This window comes from Aquarana catesbeiana, linkage group LG03 (genome assembly GCF_042186555.1).
Source record: "Aquarana catesbeiana isolate 2022-GZ linkage group LG03, ASM4218655v1, whole genome shotgun sequence".
NCBI classification, from domain to species: Eukaryota; Metazoa; Chordata; class Amphibia; order Anura; family Ranidae; genus Aquarana; species Aquarana catesbeiana.
This window is the reverse complement of record NC_133326.1, coordinates 618,657,872-618,675,855: the sequence shown is the minus strand read 5'-3', so window position 1 is coordinate 618,675,855 and position 17,984 is coordinate 618,657,872. Positions and strand designations below refer to the sequence as shown.

Here is a 17,984-nt window from a genome sequence, read left to right as displayed (position 1 = left end):
CCCATGATTTTATGGGAATTCACTTACATGCTGTGCATGCATGTGGACCTGGCTTAGGTCAGTTTACTGGTTACAGGTGGGACGCAACTGGAAGCTTATTGAGAAAACCGAGGTGTTCAGTCACAAAAACCATAAGGAAGAAGAAACAAGGGGTATAGACTGCAGAGAGGAAGAAAGGAAGAGCAATTTGGCATGAAGTATGAGGTGCATCTAAAAAATGTAAATATTATCAAAAAGTTAATTTATTTTAGTAATTTAATTAAAAAAGCGAAACCTGTATATTATATAGATTCATTACACGCAGAGAGATATATTTCAAGCAGTCCTTACTTTTTAATTTTAATGATTATGGCTTACAAAAATATTATGGCTTACAAAATTCAGTATCTTAGAAAATTTAAATATTACATACAGTAAGACCAGTAAAAAAAGGATTTTTAATACTTACTGAAAAGTATGTCCATGTACATAGTATGCACTCAATACTTGGTCAGGGCTCCTTTTCCATGAATTAATACATCAATGCGGTGTGGCATGGAGGCGATCAGCCTGTGGCACCGTTGAGGTGTTATGGAAGCCCAGGTTGCTTTGATAGCAGCCTTCAGCTCATCTGCATCATTGGGTCAGGTGTCACTCATCTTCCTTTTGAAAATACCCCACATATTCTCTATGGGGTTTAGGTCAGGCGAGTTTGCTGGCATATCAAGCACAGTGATACCATGATCATTAAACCAGCTATTGGTACTTTTTGCAGTGTGGGCAGGTACCAAGTCCTGCTGGAAAATGAAATCAGCATCTCCCTAAAGCTGGTCAGCAGAGGGAAGCATGAAGTGCTCTAGACTTTCCTGGTAGAGGGCTGTGCTGACTTTGGACTTGATAAAACACAATGGACCAACACCAGCAGATGACATGACTCCCCAAATCATCACTGACTGTGGAAACTTCACACTGGACCTCATAGAACTTGTATTCTGTGCCTCTCCTATTTTCCTCCAGACTCTAGGACCTTGATTTCTGAATAAAATGACAACAGTCTAGTCCTTTTCTCCTTAGCCCAGGTAAGACGCTTCTGACATTGTCTCTAGTTCAGGAGTGGCTTGACACAAGGAATGTGACAGTTGTAGCCCATGTCCTGGATACATCTGTGTGTGGTGGCTCTTGAAGCACTGACACCAGCCGTAGTCCACTTCTTGTGATCTCCCCCAAATTCTTGAATGGCCATTGCATCACAATGCTCTCAAGGCTGCGGTTATCCCTGTTGCTTGTGCACCTTTTTTCTACCACACTTTTTCCTTCTACTCAACTTTCCAATAATATGCTTGTATACAGCACTCTGTGAACAGCCCCCTTCTTCAGCAAGGACCTTTTGTGACTTACCCTCCTTGTGGATGGTGTCAATGACTGTCTTCTGAACAACTGTCCAGTCAGCAGTCTTCCCCATGATTGTGTAACCTACTGAACCAGACTGAGAGACAGTTAAAGGCTCAGGAAACCTTTACAGGTGTTTTGAGTTAATTAGCTAATTAGAGTGTGACACAATGAGTCTACAATATTGAACATTTACACAATATTCAAATTTTCTGAGATACCGAATTTTGGGTTTTCACTAGCTGTAAGCCATAATCAAAATTAAAAGAAAGAAATGCTTGAAATATATCACTCTGTGTGTAATGAATCTATATAATATATTAGTTTCACTGAATTGAATTACTGAAATAAATTAACTTTTTGATGATATTCAAATTTTTTTTAGATGCACCTGTACTTCGATATTAAGATTATAATCTAACTGGTTGGAGTTAAGCTTTAAATTGGTAAACACAAATTCACTGGTTTGCAATACAATAATCTAGGTTGGGTGGAGTTGTGCCTTAAGATAAACATGAAGCTTAGTTTGTATGTTAGAGAAGCACCATGCAAATGTCGGACAGGAAAGGTTAACAAGGTGTTTATGTTTTGTGGTTAAAAAACTGCAAATCAGGATCAACATTTGACTATTTCCAAGGCAGCTGGGGGGATGCAAATGAGTGCAATAGCGCAGGGATATACATGGGAAGTGGAGGGAGGGTGAGCAGGAGCGATGGCAGGTGGGAGCAAGCACATGCATAGCCAAGCTAGGTCCAAACACCTGCAGAGGATCTACAAATCCCAGCAAGCATACTTTACTTGACTTTTTTTTTTTTTATAGCTAGAGCTCTCCTTCCAGCTAATTTACAAGAAAACGTGGAGCCTTTAGATTTATTTTAGGAAATCTGTACTGAAAAAATATGGCAAATGCCAATGCTAACCTCTCTCTCAAAAATGGCAAATAGCCTGACTTTGGCCTTGGCTTCAGTAATTTCGACCCAGGAACCATGGAAGTATGCAGCTAGAACTACTGATCAATATACTGATTTCTGGACAGAGACTTGAAAATAATTACATCCATTGAATCACTATGACAGCCAGGCAGACAGCACTTACAGGAGGGGTCAGTAGTGTAGTTAACTAGTTATTATAATTCAGGTTCTCTTTTAGGCCTGGTTCACACCTATGCATTTTTTAGTGCATTTTTAGTTTTGCAAAAACACACTACAGTCCATATAACTTGGTTTCCTATGGATGTAGTTCACATCTGTGCATTTTATGGAAAGAGCCAGGGTTTTTTTTTTCCTGGTTTTTAGTTCCATAGACTTCAATGGTTTAACCGCGTCCGGACCAGCCGCCGCAGTTTTACTGCGGCAGGTTGGCTCCCCTGCGCAAACCACGTAACTGTACATGGGCTCGCGGGGTCCGGATAGCAGGCGCGCGGGGGTGCCGATGCTCGAGATGGACGGAAGCGATGACCTTGAGCGATCGTGAGCTGGAGACACAGAACAGGGACGAGTGTGTGTAAACACGCCCTTCCCTGTTCTGTTCTGACAGGAGTGACAGATCGTGGTTCCTAGCTAATAGGAAGTTAGTCCCTCCCCCTTCAGTTAGAATCACCTCCCAGGGAACACAGTTAACCCCTTCACTGCCAGTGACATTTTTACAGTAATCAATGCATTTTTAATCGCACTGACCACTGTATTAATGCCAATGGTCCAAAAATGTGTCAAAATTGTTCGATGTGTCCACCATAATGTCGCAGTCATGATAAAAATCGCACATCGCCGCCATTACTAGTAAAAAGAAAAAAAAAATAATAATAATAATAATGCTATAAATCTATCCCTTATTTTGTAGATGCTATAACTTTTGCGCAAACCAATCAATATATGCTTATTGCGATTTTTTTTACCAAAAATATGTAGAAGATTACATATCGGCCTAAACTGAGGAAAAAATATATATTTTTGGGGGATATTTATTATAGCAAAAAGTAAAAAATAATGCGTTTTTGTTCAAAATTTTGTTTATAGCGCAAAAAATAAAAACCGCAGAGGCGATCAAATACCACCAAAAGAAAGCTCTATTTGTGGGAAAAAAAGGACGTCAATTTTGTTTGGTTACAACGTCGCACGACTGCGCAATTGTCAGTTAAAGCGATGCAGTGCCGAATCGCTCTGGTCAGGAAGGGGGTAAATTCTTCCGGGGCTGAAGTGGTTAAAGATTGAAAACCGCACCTAAGTGCTAGGTGTGTTAATTCATTTCAATGTCCAGAATAAATTATTATTCTGGCCAATGAAATTAATTAACGCCCAAGCGGTTGACGCGCCTAAACGTGTCACATGAGTTGTCAAGCATTTTTTTCTGCCCAAACTTTGCTTCCAGGAGGAAAGAAGTCTAGGAGAGTTGGAAAAATGTCCAGTATGCATATGGCCTTGCAGGGCCGAAGGACTCTGCCTGGCCTTTGGGTTCAGGCAGAGCTCTTTGGCACATTTGCACGCATACATGTGCGTGGAAACTTGTACGTGTGCATGTGCCACAGGGCTCTGCGAGACTTGAAGCTCTGCGACACATCTGCATAACTCGCAGAATCCAGGAGAGGAGATGGGGCAACACAAATGTCATTCATGCCTAGACCTGAAATGCAGAAAAAATTTATTACATTTAAAAAATGTTTATATAGTGTATCCAATTGTGAGAGTGGGAGGAGGAGGGAAAGTTAGTTTAGACCCCTTTCACACTGGGGCATTTTGCAGGTGCTACAGCGCTAAAAATAGTGTCTGCATATCGCCTCTCCTGAGCACTTGGGCTTTCACACTGGAGTGGTGCACTTGCAGGACGTTAAAAAAACTCCTGCAAGCAGCATCTTTGGAGCGGTGTATACACCGCTCCTGCCTACTGAAATCAATGGGGCAGCGCAGCTATAACGCACGGCTATAACGCGGGCGGTTTTAACCTCCCTGGCGGTATGATTATTTCGGATTTTAGGTGCTGAAAGCGGTACAATTATTTTGCATGGAAATTTGGCGTTTTATATTGTAGGCCTGTAATTCTTAACAATAACGCACTTAAATCTGTCCAAACAAGAGTCTAGTAGATATCCCGGGTATGATGAAATTTGAAACACAAAAACATAAATTATAATATAATATAATAAATAAATATAAATAATTAAAAATAATAATAATATAATAATAATAAAATAAATTTCCCCACGATTAACTATCGCTCAATTCTGCAAATGTTCTAATTTACTATCGCTGTTTTCTAGCTGGTCTAAAGCCATTTTTGACGTAAAGGGACACTTTTTGGTTGCTATGGACAATCTCCAGTTTCCAGGCAGAAAGAAGAGTGTATATATAATATAAAACTGCATGCAGGGCATGGGCCAAAGCACTGGGGACAAAAGGGATGTGAAATAATTTCATACAGTAAAGTGTTATGGTTTGTACATTTTTTTTAAATTTGCCACCAGGCTCCGCCCCCGTGCGTCGTGACGCTCGCATGGAACGGAGCCTGGCACGGAGAGGCTTCGGAGGAGACAGAGCCCGCAGACACAGCCGGGGGACATCGCAGGATCCTGGGGACAAGGTAAGTATACCGCACCAGGATCCTGAGATGTAATCCCGAGTGTGGCTCGGGGTTACCGCTAATGGGACTGTAATTTAACCCCGAGCTACACTAGGGAATACTGTCAGGGAGGCTACCTCTTTTTCGGCCGCTAGCGAGGGTTAAAAGCGCCCCGTTAGTGGACGAAAAACGCTGCAAAAACTACGGTAAAGCGCTGCTAAAAATAGCAGCACTTTACCGCCGATGCCTGGGCGCTAGCAGTGTGAAAGTGCCCTTAAGGTAACCTGTAATTAAATAAATAATAGGGGATGAAATAAAATGCATGAAGGTGAAAAACCTTAAGGCTTTAGAACCACTTTAAGGCTGTATTCACACTATGTGCAAACTGCATTGTAAAACGTCATCACCGCAATGACACACAGAAAACAACGCTGTATTATGCCCCATGTGAACAAGGCCTTAGTGTAACTGCCTGCCATGCAACCCTAGATCGACAGGTTTTGTGTTGCATGAATCTGAATACTCTTAACCACTTCAGCCCCGGACCATTTGGCTGGCCAAAGACCAGAGCACTTTTTGCGATTCAGCACTGCGTCGCTTTAACTGACAATTGCGCGGTCGTGCGACGTGGCTCCCAAACAAAATTGACATCCTTTTTTTCCCATAAATAGAGCTTTCTTTTGGTGGTATTTGATCACCTTTTTGCGCTATAAACAAAAATAGAGTGACAATTTAAAAAAAAACACATTATTTTTTACTTTTTGCTATAATAAATATCCCCCCAAAAAATTTAAAAAAAATGTTTTCCTCAGTTTAGGCCGATACGTATTCTTCTACATATTTTTGGTAAAAAAAATCGCAATAATGTTTATTGAATGGTTTGCGCAAAAGTTATAGAGTCTACAAAATAGGAGATAGTTTTATGTCATTTTTATTAATATCTTTTTTTTTTTTTTACTAGTGATGGCGGCGATCTGCGATTTTTATCGTGACTGCGACATTATGGCGGACACATCGGACAATTTTGACACATTTTTGGGACCATTGTCATTTTTACAGCGATCAGTGCTATAAAATTGCACTGATTACTGTAAAAATGACACTGGCAGTGAAGGGGTTAACCACTAGCTGGCTAGGGAAGGGTTAGGTGTGTCCTAGGGAGTGATTCTAACTGTTAGGGGGCGTGGCTACGAGTGACACATCATTGATCACCGCACCCGATCATAGGGAGCTGTGATCAGTGTCCTGTCACTAGGCAGAACGGAGAGATGCTTGTTTACATCAGCATCTCCCCGTTCTTCCTCTCCTGTCTGCGGGACCTGTGATCCTACACACGGAGCTCACGGCGGGCACGCGATGGCACGCCGGCAAATTCAAAGGGACGTACAGGTACGCCCATTTGCGCAGCCGTGCCATTCTGCCGACGTAAATGAACAGGCGGCAAGCGGTTAAAGAAGAACTTCAGGGAAAAAAATAAATGTTATAAATCTGCTGTGCACACAACAAGGTATATGCTAACTCCTTCCAGTTTACTGTTTCACTGAGTGGCAATAGTATACTGTTGCTATAGCTATTGCTATACTTCCCGTGCTCCAGGACCCCAACTACCAGTGTCCTACACAGCATCCATAGAGTCGTTTGTAGTTGTCCTGCCTGTGCTTTCTCTCTCCTTTACCAATCACAAAACACTTTGCATTATGTAAACCCATTAAAAAAATCCAATGCATTCTGTGAATGGACAGGGGAGAGGTGGGCAGAGCCGCTGCTGTGTAGCAGAATCGTATATCTCCCCTAAGAGCACCGGAGTATAGCGAAAGCTATACCATCAGAGCTCAGTGAAACAGTAAATTATAAACAAAAGAAAGTGATACAGGAGGTGGCATACGCCTACTTGCACTTAAAGTGGAACTTCACCCTAAGACCCCTTTCACACTGATACACTTCTAAAACAGCCTGTAAAGTGCCGGTCGCTTTTGCTGCGTTTTAGCTGCGATTTTCTTAAGGTCACGTGACAACATGACTTTAAAAAAAAAGACCCGTTTTGCGGTGCATTTAAAGTGCTATTAAGGCGCTTTGGAAGCGAGGCCCATTAATTTCAATGGACTATTTATAGCGCTCCAAACATGCCCCAAAGAGGCTGCTTGCAGGACTTTTTCAACCGTCCCGCAAGCGCACCGCCCCAGTGTAAAAGCACCCATTCAAATGAATGGGAGGCAGCTTTAAAGGAGCTTTTCAGGCGCTATTTTTAGCGTTAAAGCGCCTGAAAACTGCCTCTGTGTGAAAGAGGTCTTAACTGGAAGTTCTGCTTTATGTCCTCCTCACCCAATCCTCTTTTTCTCTTGGAACTTTTATGGGGGGGGACCTAGTTTTGGTAGGTACCTGCTCCCACTTCTAGTCAGATCACCTAGCCTATTCCACTGGAAATGCGGCACCCCCATTCCTGCCCACAGCTTTCTGGAACACGTCACAGGTACCAGCAGGCTGCGTGACGACCAGCCTAGGTGACGATGGCACAGGATCCTTGGACAGGGGTCTGTCCTTTTATAAAGTCTTCAGCTACATTATTTGTAGCTGCTGACTAATTTATTTTTTATCCTGGAGTTCTTCTTTAAATGACTAGGAATGTGCAGAATTACCTATGAAAGATGTTTAGAACCTTTTTAAATTTATTTGGTTTAAGAATCAAGGGTCAGAGGTCATCTGATCTGATAACACACCGTTTTTAGCATGGATTCAAGCAGTTGGCAGAGTGGTAGTTGCCAGGTCTTACTCTTAGAGGCAACAGCATCAAAGCCACAACTCAGGCTGGACAAAGTAAGTAATGTTAAATAATTTTTTGATCTGAAAGGGAACCATATGCATATAGTATGTGGTCCCATTCAGAACTGTGGTCCTGCTGAGGATTAAAAGCGCCTCCTTTTCTAGCTGTAGCTTCACCCCATGCTAAGCCCAAATTATGGGTGTTTCTGTCAGAGGAGGTACAGCCAACACTGAGCCATGCCCCCTCTCTAAGATGACTGTTCTTTACTATTATCTAAGGGCAGTAGCCATCGTTCATTCATAATAGTAAAAGATCACTCAGTTCTGCAGCTCTGTGTGCCTATCTGTAACTTCTTATACACATACAGAGCCCAACCCATGGATCACATAGCCCTGCAGCACAGTGTGATCTTTCAATTTTATGAGTGAACAATCAGTGCTGTCAGGACCAATGCCATGTATGAGCACTGATCATTCATAAAAGTGAAAGAGCACTCAACACTGACTGCAGGCCTGCATAGTCCATTGAATGGGGGTATGTAGGTTTGGATGCAACTGCAGATAATCACACAGAGCCACAGACTGTGTATTTTTTGTAAATGCCAGCACTGGTCTTCCAAGTGTCTCCCGATGTCAGATACTGGAGTTTTTACCCATAAATATGTCACTTATCAAGCAGTATTGTTGAATAGGGGACTGAACAACAATGCTTAGAAATGGAGAGATGGATTCTAATGGGACCAAGTGCTACATGCAGTTGGTCCCCTAAATGGTTCAATGAAAGTTTAAGAAGTCTAGAGACTTCTTAAATCAGAGGGCAAATACACATCTCTCGGGACAATTGTAATAATTTTCAGATTTTTGCATAAACCCAAGCGTGACTGGTTCCCATTAAGGTGGACTTATGCTGTCCACATATGTTTCACTCATCCTGCTGCATTCTCCATAAAGTAACAAAAATATAAATCCATCAAGGATAGACAGACTTCACAATTCTTGTGACTGGTGGCAGGTAGACCTCGTCAGTACATTAGTTGTTGTCCTAATGAAATAGTCATAGTAGATTTTTGGCAAAAATATTTTGATGGCATAAAACTTATCACACCCCCAAAAAATAAATTCACAAAAAATAAACCTACCCTACCCTGTATTTTCAAATGTGAGAAACCCGGTCCTCTTCCTCCCACATGACAGTGTTGGTACCTATTGATAGGCATACAGTGCTGTCACACAGAGAAAGAGTGTGAGCTCCACCTAACATGTACTCTGGACCTAACCCCATAACCATAAACTAAAGCCCCGTACACACAATCGGATTTTCCGACAACAAATGTTGGATGTGAGCTTGTTGGCTGAAAGTCCAACTGTGTGTATGGTGTCAGACTTTCCGCCAACAAATGTTTGATACCCGGTTCTCAAATTTTCCGCCAACAAAATTTGTTGTTGGAATTTCCGATCGTGTATACACAAGTCCGATGCACAAAAGTTCACGCATGCTCGGAATCAAGCAGAAGGAGCCACACTGGCTATTGAACTTCCTTTTTCTCGGCTCGTCGTATGTCTTGTACATCACCACGTTCCCACGTTCGTAATTGTTGGCCAACATTTGTGTGACCATGTGTATGCAAGACAAGTTGGAGCCAACTTCGAACAAAAATCCACGGTTTTGTTGTCGGAAAGTCCGATCGTGTGTACGGGGCATAAGCCTATTCTGTTATCATCCCAATATGCTATCAGGCTTGTATTTTCACTGTCAAAAAACACAGTGAAATCTGACTCTAAACATTTTGTTTCAGGCTTGGGAAGGCTGGTTCAGAGATTTCCCAGCCAATATTCACAAATTAAAAAAAAAAAAAATAGGTGAGTGTATAGGTGATTTGAGCAATGAGCAGCCTCACAGAAATAAAATATCAGTGCTGAATGGACTGACCCTTTAAGGCTCCATTCACACTTGTAGGACTCCAAAGTCTTTGGTACAACATTGACGCAACTCTGATGTAACTTTGAATGTGTGCGACTTGGATGTGACTTGTTGTCTTTCTGCAAGGTCGGACCCACTGTTGCATGGAAACCATTTGGGTACGACTTTTCTGCAACTTTTGAGGACTACCTTTGAAGTCTATGGCCCTCAAGTTGCATGAAAGTCGGATCAAAGCAGTGCATGAACTACTTTGAAGTTTTTATATGAATAGATATAATTGGAAAACTTTGGGGTACGACTTGTCATGCAACTTTGATATCCAAAATCGTATGACAAGTCACACAAGTGTGAATGGAGTGTAAAAGCCATAGGATTGAATAATGAGACAAAAACAAGCAACAGCTAGCAAGGACAATAAGATGGATCAAAACTCACCTCATCAGACATAGAACCAATGTTGGCAGTGATGAGCAGGATTCCCAGGCTCTCCATAATTCAGATCAGTCACTGTGAGGTGCAGGTGACACGGAATGAATGAGTCGGACTACACAGAATGGCAGGAAGACCACAAGGAAGAGGTGACACGGAATGAATGGCTCAGGCTACACTGAATGGCACAAGGACCACAAGGCACAGGTGACAAAGAATGAGTTATAGAGAAAAGCAAAGAATAAATAATAGGAGAGATTTAAAACACAGAATGAATGACAAAGAGTGCGAAATACAGACTATACAATATGACACAAGGACTTAGAGGCTCGGTGCACACAGATATAACGTCACCAAGATAATAAGAAATAGTGACACCAAATTTTGCAGCTAAGATTGCCAGGGCCCCCAGAACTATGTAGACCAAGATTAAAAATGACCCAACTGAAGCAGCAGGGACTGAGAAAACTAAGGACAGAAGTGCAGAGACATGTGAGAGACTGGAAGATTTATAACCATAGGACACAGGTAAATAGTATGCAAAGTGTCACACATGATGCACATCACAGGCTTCAGGAGGCATTAGGTTTTTTGTATCCAAGGCAGGATGTCCCAGTAATTCCGATTTAGGTAACAACTTAATTGACAGACGGGTAGAAATCCCAGGATTGAACTCTTTTTCATTATCTCTTTCCGCCTCCTGCCATTCCTTTAATCTTCCACCTTCCTGGCCAAGGAGTGTCTTGCAGGCTCTGCCCTCAGCCCATCCAGGTGCATACCTCTCCTGTCACATACCTGTCCCTCCCAGTCACACACATTTCATGCAGCTCAGGTGTTGTCCCCTCCTTTGTGTCCTCCTCAACCTCTCCGCTCTTCTCGCTCCTCTGTTCTGTGTCTCCTTGTTACCTTGTACAGTTCTTCTGTTACTCAGTGTCAAGTTACAACATGGAGGAGAGTGAATTCCTACTCGGCAGGTTTGACACTTGCATAGTTAGGTTGAAAAAAAGACAAATGTTCGGGGCTCAGCCAATAAAAAAATCTGCCAGACTGATCCCTCCAGTTCTTCTTTCTTCCAGTCACCTTATCAATACTCTTCTGTTGCCTTTACCTAACCAACACTAGTAAATTACATTGCGATTTCTCCTTGAGCAGACATTTCGGCTCTGCCACATCACCCAGCAGCCCCTGCACCTCGCACTGTCATGTACTTCCTTTCTGGTATTACAGGTACAGCTGACACTTCTTACTGTCCTTATCTGTACTGAGTAGGAAACAGACAACCAGTGTGCATCAACTCCACACTACAATCTTCAGAAGATCAAAAACCGAGCAAATAGAAAAACATCAGGAAACTCTCCTACATACCGCCATACCGCCTAGCATTCTCAAATAGCACGGGACACGTTAAAGTGGCAAAGCTATTTATGTAAAATACATTTTCCATAACCCTGTTCATAGTTTCCATCATTCAAACCAGTGAAGTGTTCATGCACAAAAGACACATTCTGATGCACTTACAGACAGCAGCAAAAAAAAACAAAAAAAACCCCAAAAACTTTAAAGTACTATAAAAAACAAAATAAATATAAATTTTGGTTTCCAGTATATCTCAAGTCGAAACCTTTTTTTTGGTTTTGGATACAGAAGAGAATGGTTGCGGTGGAGCCGATTTTGGAATATACACAAGATTACCAAATGTATTGGGACACCTGCTTTTACACACACATCCTTTGCAGCTATAACGGCTTCAACTCTTCCTGGGAAGGTTGTCCACAAGGTTTAGTAGTGTTTCTATGGGAATGTTTGACCATTCTTCCAGAAGCGCATTTGTGAGGTTAGGCACTGATGTGGACGAGAAGGCCTGACTCGCAGTCTCCACTCTGATTCCTCCCAAAGGTGTTCTTCAGGGGAGATGCTTGCTTTGTGCACTGGTACAAATCATTGGATAACTTTGTGGGAACAGTTTGGGGATGGCCCCTTTCTGTTCCAACATGATTGCGCACCAGTGCACAAACAAGGTCCATAAAGACATGGATGAGCGAGTTTGAAGCTGTTATAGCTGCAAAGGGTGGGCCAACTCAATACTGAACCCTAGGGACCAAGACTAGGATGCCATTAAAGTTTATGTGCGTGTAAATGCAGGCGTCCCAATACTTTGGTAATATAGTATCAGGCACTGATGCGGACAAAAAGGCCTGGCTCGCAGTCTCCGCTCTAATTCATCCCATAGGTGTTCTATCGGGTTGAGGTCAGGACTCTGTGCAGGCCAGTTCCTCCACCACAAACTCGCTTATCCATGTCTTTATGGACCATGCTTTAAGCACTGGTACGCAGTCATGTTGGAACAGGAAGGGGCTATCCCCAAACTGTTCCCACAAAGTTGGGAGCATGAAATTGTCCAAAATGTCTTGGTATACTGACACCTTAAGAGTTCCCTTGACTGGAACTAAGGGGCCAAGCCCAACCAGCAAGGTTCATAAAGACATGGATAAGCGAGTTTGGGGTGGAGGAACTTGATTGGCCTGCACAGAGTCCTGACCTCAACCCAATAGAACACCTTTGGGATGAATTAGAGTGGAGACTGCGAGCCAAAACTTCTTGTCCAACATCAGTGCCTGACCTCACAAATGTGCTTCTGGAAGAATGGTCAAATGGTGAAAAAAGTATTTAATCCCCTGCTGATTTTGTACGTTTGCCCGCTGACAAAGAAATGATCAGTCTATAATTTTAAAGGAAAGTTATAGAGAGATTTGCATTTTAATGAGTGAAATAAGTATTTGACCCATAAGCAAAACATGACTTAGTACTTGGTGGCAAAACCCTTGTTGGCAATCACAGAGGTCAAATGTTTCTTGCAGTTGGCCACCAGGTTTGCACACATCTCAGAAGGGATTTTGTCCCACTCCTCTTTGCAGATCCTCTCCAAGTCATTAAAGTTTTGAGGCTGATGTTTGGTAACTTGAGCCTTCAGCTCCCTCCACGTATTTTCTATGGGATTAAGGTCTGGAGACTGACTAGACCACTCCATGACCTAATGTGCTTCTTCTTGAGACACTCCTTTGTTGCCTTGGCTGTTTGTTTTGGGTCATTGTCATGCTGGAATACCCATCCACAACCGATTTTAAATGCCCTGGCTGAGGGGCAAGATTTGATGATACATGGCCCCGTCCATCGCCCCTTTGATGCTGTGAAGTTGTCCTGTCCCTTTTGCAGAAAAACACCTCCAAAGCATAATGTTTCCACCTCCATGTTTGACGGTGGGGATGGTGTTCTTGGGGCAGCCATAGGAAAGGCCCCGGCTTCGGCCTAGCTCCGGAGCGGCGGCCATCTTGGTACACCCGGAAGTGGCCGCTGTCTGGACAGGAAGTGACATTTCGTCGCCGCCATCTTGCTACACCCCACACTCCTGCACAGTACAATAATGATAGAGTGAGAAGGGGGCAAGCGGACATCTTGTTACACCCACCGGAGTTTTAAATTTAAAAGCCATTTTCAACACAAAACTGAGCTTATATGCACAAATACTGTATTTATGCATATAAGCTCGGTTTTGTGTTGAAAATGGCTTTTAAATCTAAAACTCCGGTGGGTGTAACAAGATTTGTGTGTTTTTTTTTTTTTTGTTTTTTTTTTTGTTTTGTTTTTTTATGCTGATCCGAGGATCGATCCGATCCGTGACTCTGATCCGAGGATCGATCCGATCCGTGAGATTTTTGATCCGTTGCACCCCTAGTGCTAATGATCATTGGAACTCCACGAGGTGAGATCTTACATGGAGTCCCAGACCTAGGGAGATTGACAGTTATTTTGTGTTTCTTCCATTTGCGAATAATCACACCAACTGTTGTCACCCTCTCACCAAGCTGCTTGGTGATGGTCTTGTAGCCCATTCCAGCCTAGTTTAGGTCTACAATCTTGTCCCTGACATCCTTGAACAGCTCTTTGGTCTTGGTGGAGAGATTGGAATCTGATTGACTGCTATTGTGGACAAGTGTCTTTTATACAGGTAATAAACTGAGATTAGGAGCACTCCCTTTAAGAGAGTGTCCTAATCTCAGCTTGTCTCCTGTATAGAAGACAACTGGGAGCCAGAAATGTGGCTGATTTATAGGGGATCAAATACTTATTTCACTCATTAAAATGCAAATCAATTGATAACTTTTTTGAAAAGCATTTTTTTTCTGGATATTTTTGTTGTTGTTCTGTCTCTCACTGTTAAAATAAACCTACCATTAAAATTATAGACTGATCATTTCTTTGTCAGTGGACAAATGTACAAAATCAGCAGGGGATCAAATACTTTTTTCCCCTCACTGTAGGGGGAGTACTCTGTGACATTGTTCTCTGTACTATTACAGGAATGTACGACTGCTGAAATATTCCAGCTCCAATGCTGCTGCTTCTTCTCCTCAGGGAGCATCCTGAGTTTATCTAACACAGTGTGATTAAATCATTCAGGCTGTGAGTCTCCATCCAGGTGGTAAGGAGTCGTTCTGGACTTCTGAATGACTAAAAGGTCTAACAGTCTCTTAATGAGTCTACTCTGAAAGTCTCTCCCTTGGTCAGAGTGATTACATTGAGGCAAGCACCTGGGCATACCGGGTGAAGTGGTCAGTCACCACCAGAAATTTCCCTGTCCAATCAAATCAGATTCCAGACACAAAAAGCCAATGCACACCAATGTTATTGATCCTTGACTTTGAACATTGCCCATTGGGCTCTGATGGATAAAATCTTCCTCTGTATACATCACATGCAAGAGTGATAGTTTCCTTTAATTTCAGCCTGCATGCAGGGACAATAGAAGCATTCTCTAATTTGTTTTTAAAGATCATTTGGGCCTTAAGTAACCATGATTATCACGCAGGGCAATCAACACAGGCTCTGTATGCTTTCTTAGCAAGAACAGTTGCCACCTATTTTCAGGATCATCTAAAAGGCCCTTTCGGTAGACCAACCTGTCTCGTAAATTGCAGCTGATCCAATTCTTTGTTAACTAGGCCTGCTTCTTTTGGAGCGTGTCAGCAGCAGATCTGGACATCTACTCTCCAGGGCCTTTTAATGTTATATCACAGATCTATTACTTTCTTGAGTCTTTCTTTGAAAGCTTGGGTAGGCCTTCATCCCTTACTTAGGAAAGGTCACAGTACTATTTGGGGACACCTGCAACTGAGATTCCAATGGCTTATGCCCATGTCGCTTCTCTAGCCTGATGACACAAGGCTTGTATCCCTTTCGTGTCCATTCTCCAGTGGAAGTCCCCGAGTCATAGGGTCTCCTTGACAGGGCATCAGCATTTCTGTTCCAGACCCCTGGAAGGTACTTTAGATTAAAGTGGAACCCCAATAGGGCCGCCAACCACATATGCCTGGTGGCATCCAGCTTGGCTGTGGTAAGTATATTTGTGAGCGGGTTATTGTAAATGTTGATCACAGTCTACACCATACAAGTAATTTTGCAGTTTATCCACCACTGCCCACTTCAGGGGAAAGAACTCCAGCTTGTGAGTGGAATAGTTCTTCTCAGCAGGGTCAAGTCTTCTGCTGACATAGGCAACAGGGATCCATCATCTGATTGGTACAACACCCTGCCCAGCCCATCTCGACTGTCATCGACATGTTGTTTGTAAGGTTTGGTTAGAACAGGGGCATTTCTTAAGCTCTTCAGCTGACAGAAGGCTTGCTCACACTGATCAGTCCACAGGTCTTGGATTGACTCTCGAGACTTTGAGCCCTCTAGCTTGTTTGGGTCATCGTCCTCACCCTCTTTCTTCAACAGCTCATTGAGGGGCCAAGCTATCTTAACGAATCCCTTGAAGAATCTTTGACAGTATGAGAAGAACCCCACGAATGACCTAAGCTCGGTCATATTGGTAGGTCTTGGCCAGGAGGTGAAAGTTTCCAGTTTCATGGGGTCACTGGTCACTCTCTCAGCTGAGACAACATGTCCCAGGTAAATGACAGAAGGCTGGTAGAACTGACACTGAGTTAGGGATAACTTTTAAGTGGATGTTGGTTCACTCTATGACATAGCTGTATATGGTATATATATATATATATATATATATATATATATCTGCAATTTGACTTCTCCTGGCAAAGTAAAATAAGTTACTTAAAAAATATAACATCCCACAAAATATTGTAGCAGTCCCTGATTATCACAGTCAGCCACAGGGTGGTGCTGGTACTGCATGAGTTTCCATTGTTGTCTCACACGCTCCTCTGTTAAGTAGAGGAGACTGAACTTCCAGTCCCAGTTTGCCTGCATAGCAAGAACCTTTTTACACTTGCATCAAAATGTGGCATTTATCCAGAGTTTTTGAAAATGTAATTATGGACGACAGGCCGATGATAGTTCCGCCCCCTCTATTCATAGAAGCTATAGCATGTCTTCTATGAATGGCAATGCTGGGTGGGCATAGTCAGGCTCTTTTAGTGAGAGCCTGTTAGTTGTATTAACCCCTGCACATTTATCTTTAAATCTACCCTAAACTATGTGATATAGGAGTCTGCCTGATTGGATGCAAACTAAAGGATAAGTTCACACCTTTTAAGAAAAAATAATAAATGCACATATGTTTGCAGAAAGAAAATGTGCATTCATTATTTTTTTCCTGCAGGAGCCTGGAAAGCATTGCACCCCTTATCAGTGGATCAGGAGTGCAATGACAGGCTTCTGCAGACAAGCCCTGCAGCTTGCAGCCCCCATCTCTGATACAGGCTGACTGTTTACAAGCTGCAAGGCTTGTGAATGAATTATGAAAGCACTCATCAGTGCCCTCGCAGTCCAATCAGAACTACAAGCCATCAGCTGCGGTGGTTGATAGTAGTTGTAGTGTATTCAATCACAGGAAACTGTGAATGAATGACATGGCCATGTGGGCGGAGTCTCACACAGCCACACGGTTTTTAAATTGTGACAGCAGGTGCAGGGAGAAGATTACCCGCAGCTTTCACATTGAGAGGGTGCAGGAGCTGGAACATGTTACATGTTTTACCCTAAATACAGGTGGAACATGTAACATGGTCCTAAAAATGGAACATTGTTTAGGTTTGTCCCCATATAATATATATTACATTTTAAAGGAGATTACATAAAAATTGTACAGATTGTATAGTGTATGGCCAGCTTTAATTTTATACAAATATATAATAAAATGACAGAACGTTAAATACATATAACTTTGCATTTTTAGCAAAAAGAAGTAACAAAATCATTTGAAAATTAAAGGGGAACTTTACCCATAACAACTGGAAAAAAAATATTGTTCTTCAGCAACATTAGGAACATACATTCCACTTGAATAGTTATGCTACCAAAATTAGTGGGTGCTGTAAATTGCCTCTAGAACCGCTCCTGTTTTTTCTTTCCGGAGGCTGCCATTTTGCTGAAGCCCAGAGCCCCTGAGCAGCAGTAAATCTTTAAAAGGCTTTCAGCAGATCGGCCTCTAGTGGCTCTGATTTTCAGCACAATGCTGCATGTGCAGAGAGGGGTGAGACAGTGTAATAGTGGATTTGTAACAGCATCAGCACTTATTTTTAATGTTTTACATAGCTATACCGCCAAAAGGGGCCTGAAGTGATCTTGTGGAACTTAATTTTCGGACTAAAGTCCCATGACATGAAAAAGCCAGTTAGGTAAGGGCTTGGCTCTCCGTCTAAAGCTGGCCATACACTAGTAGTTTTTTTTTTTAAATCTCAGCCCACTGGCTGACCAAAAAAAAAAAGAACTGTATTCCTCCATCCATCCCTCCCCACCCAGGAAGATGTATTCTGACAGCGAGACTCGCTGCTCTCAGATTACACTGATCTGAGACTGCAGCTGCTGATCAACAAATTTTTGCAACAAGTCCTTTCAAGAGAAATCGGTGAAATGATTGTCTTCTGTTAAGCGGGGATGATCACACATGGAACAAAATTTGGCCAGTACCTACTGAAGCAGTTGAATACTG

General features: G+C 42.5%; 1 protein-coding gene across 3 annotated transcripts in view; it reads right to left on the bottom strand.

The window, feature by feature from the left end:
• Positions 1 to 11,420, bottom strand: part of LOC141133142 (inositol polyphosphate-5-phosphatase A-like) — an 84,758-nt gene extending 73,338 nt beyond the window's left edge. The window contains exons 1-2 of one of the 3 annotated variants that reach the window (XM_073622313.1): positions 10,826 to 11,420; positions 10,037 to 10,108 (exon numbers count right to left, since the gene is read on the bottom strand). In XM_073622313.1, coding sequence (XP_073478414.1) covers positions 10,037 to 10,093 — 57 coding nt within the window. In that variant the 5' untranslated portion in view covers positions 10,094 to 10,108; positions 10,826 to 11,420. Of the gene's footprint in view, positions 1 to 10,036 lie in introns of all 3 variants that reach the window. The other 2 variants (XM_073622312.1, XM_073622314.1) reach the window with 2 other exon arrangements.
• Positions 11,421 to 17,984: the final 6,564 nt, after the last annotated feature.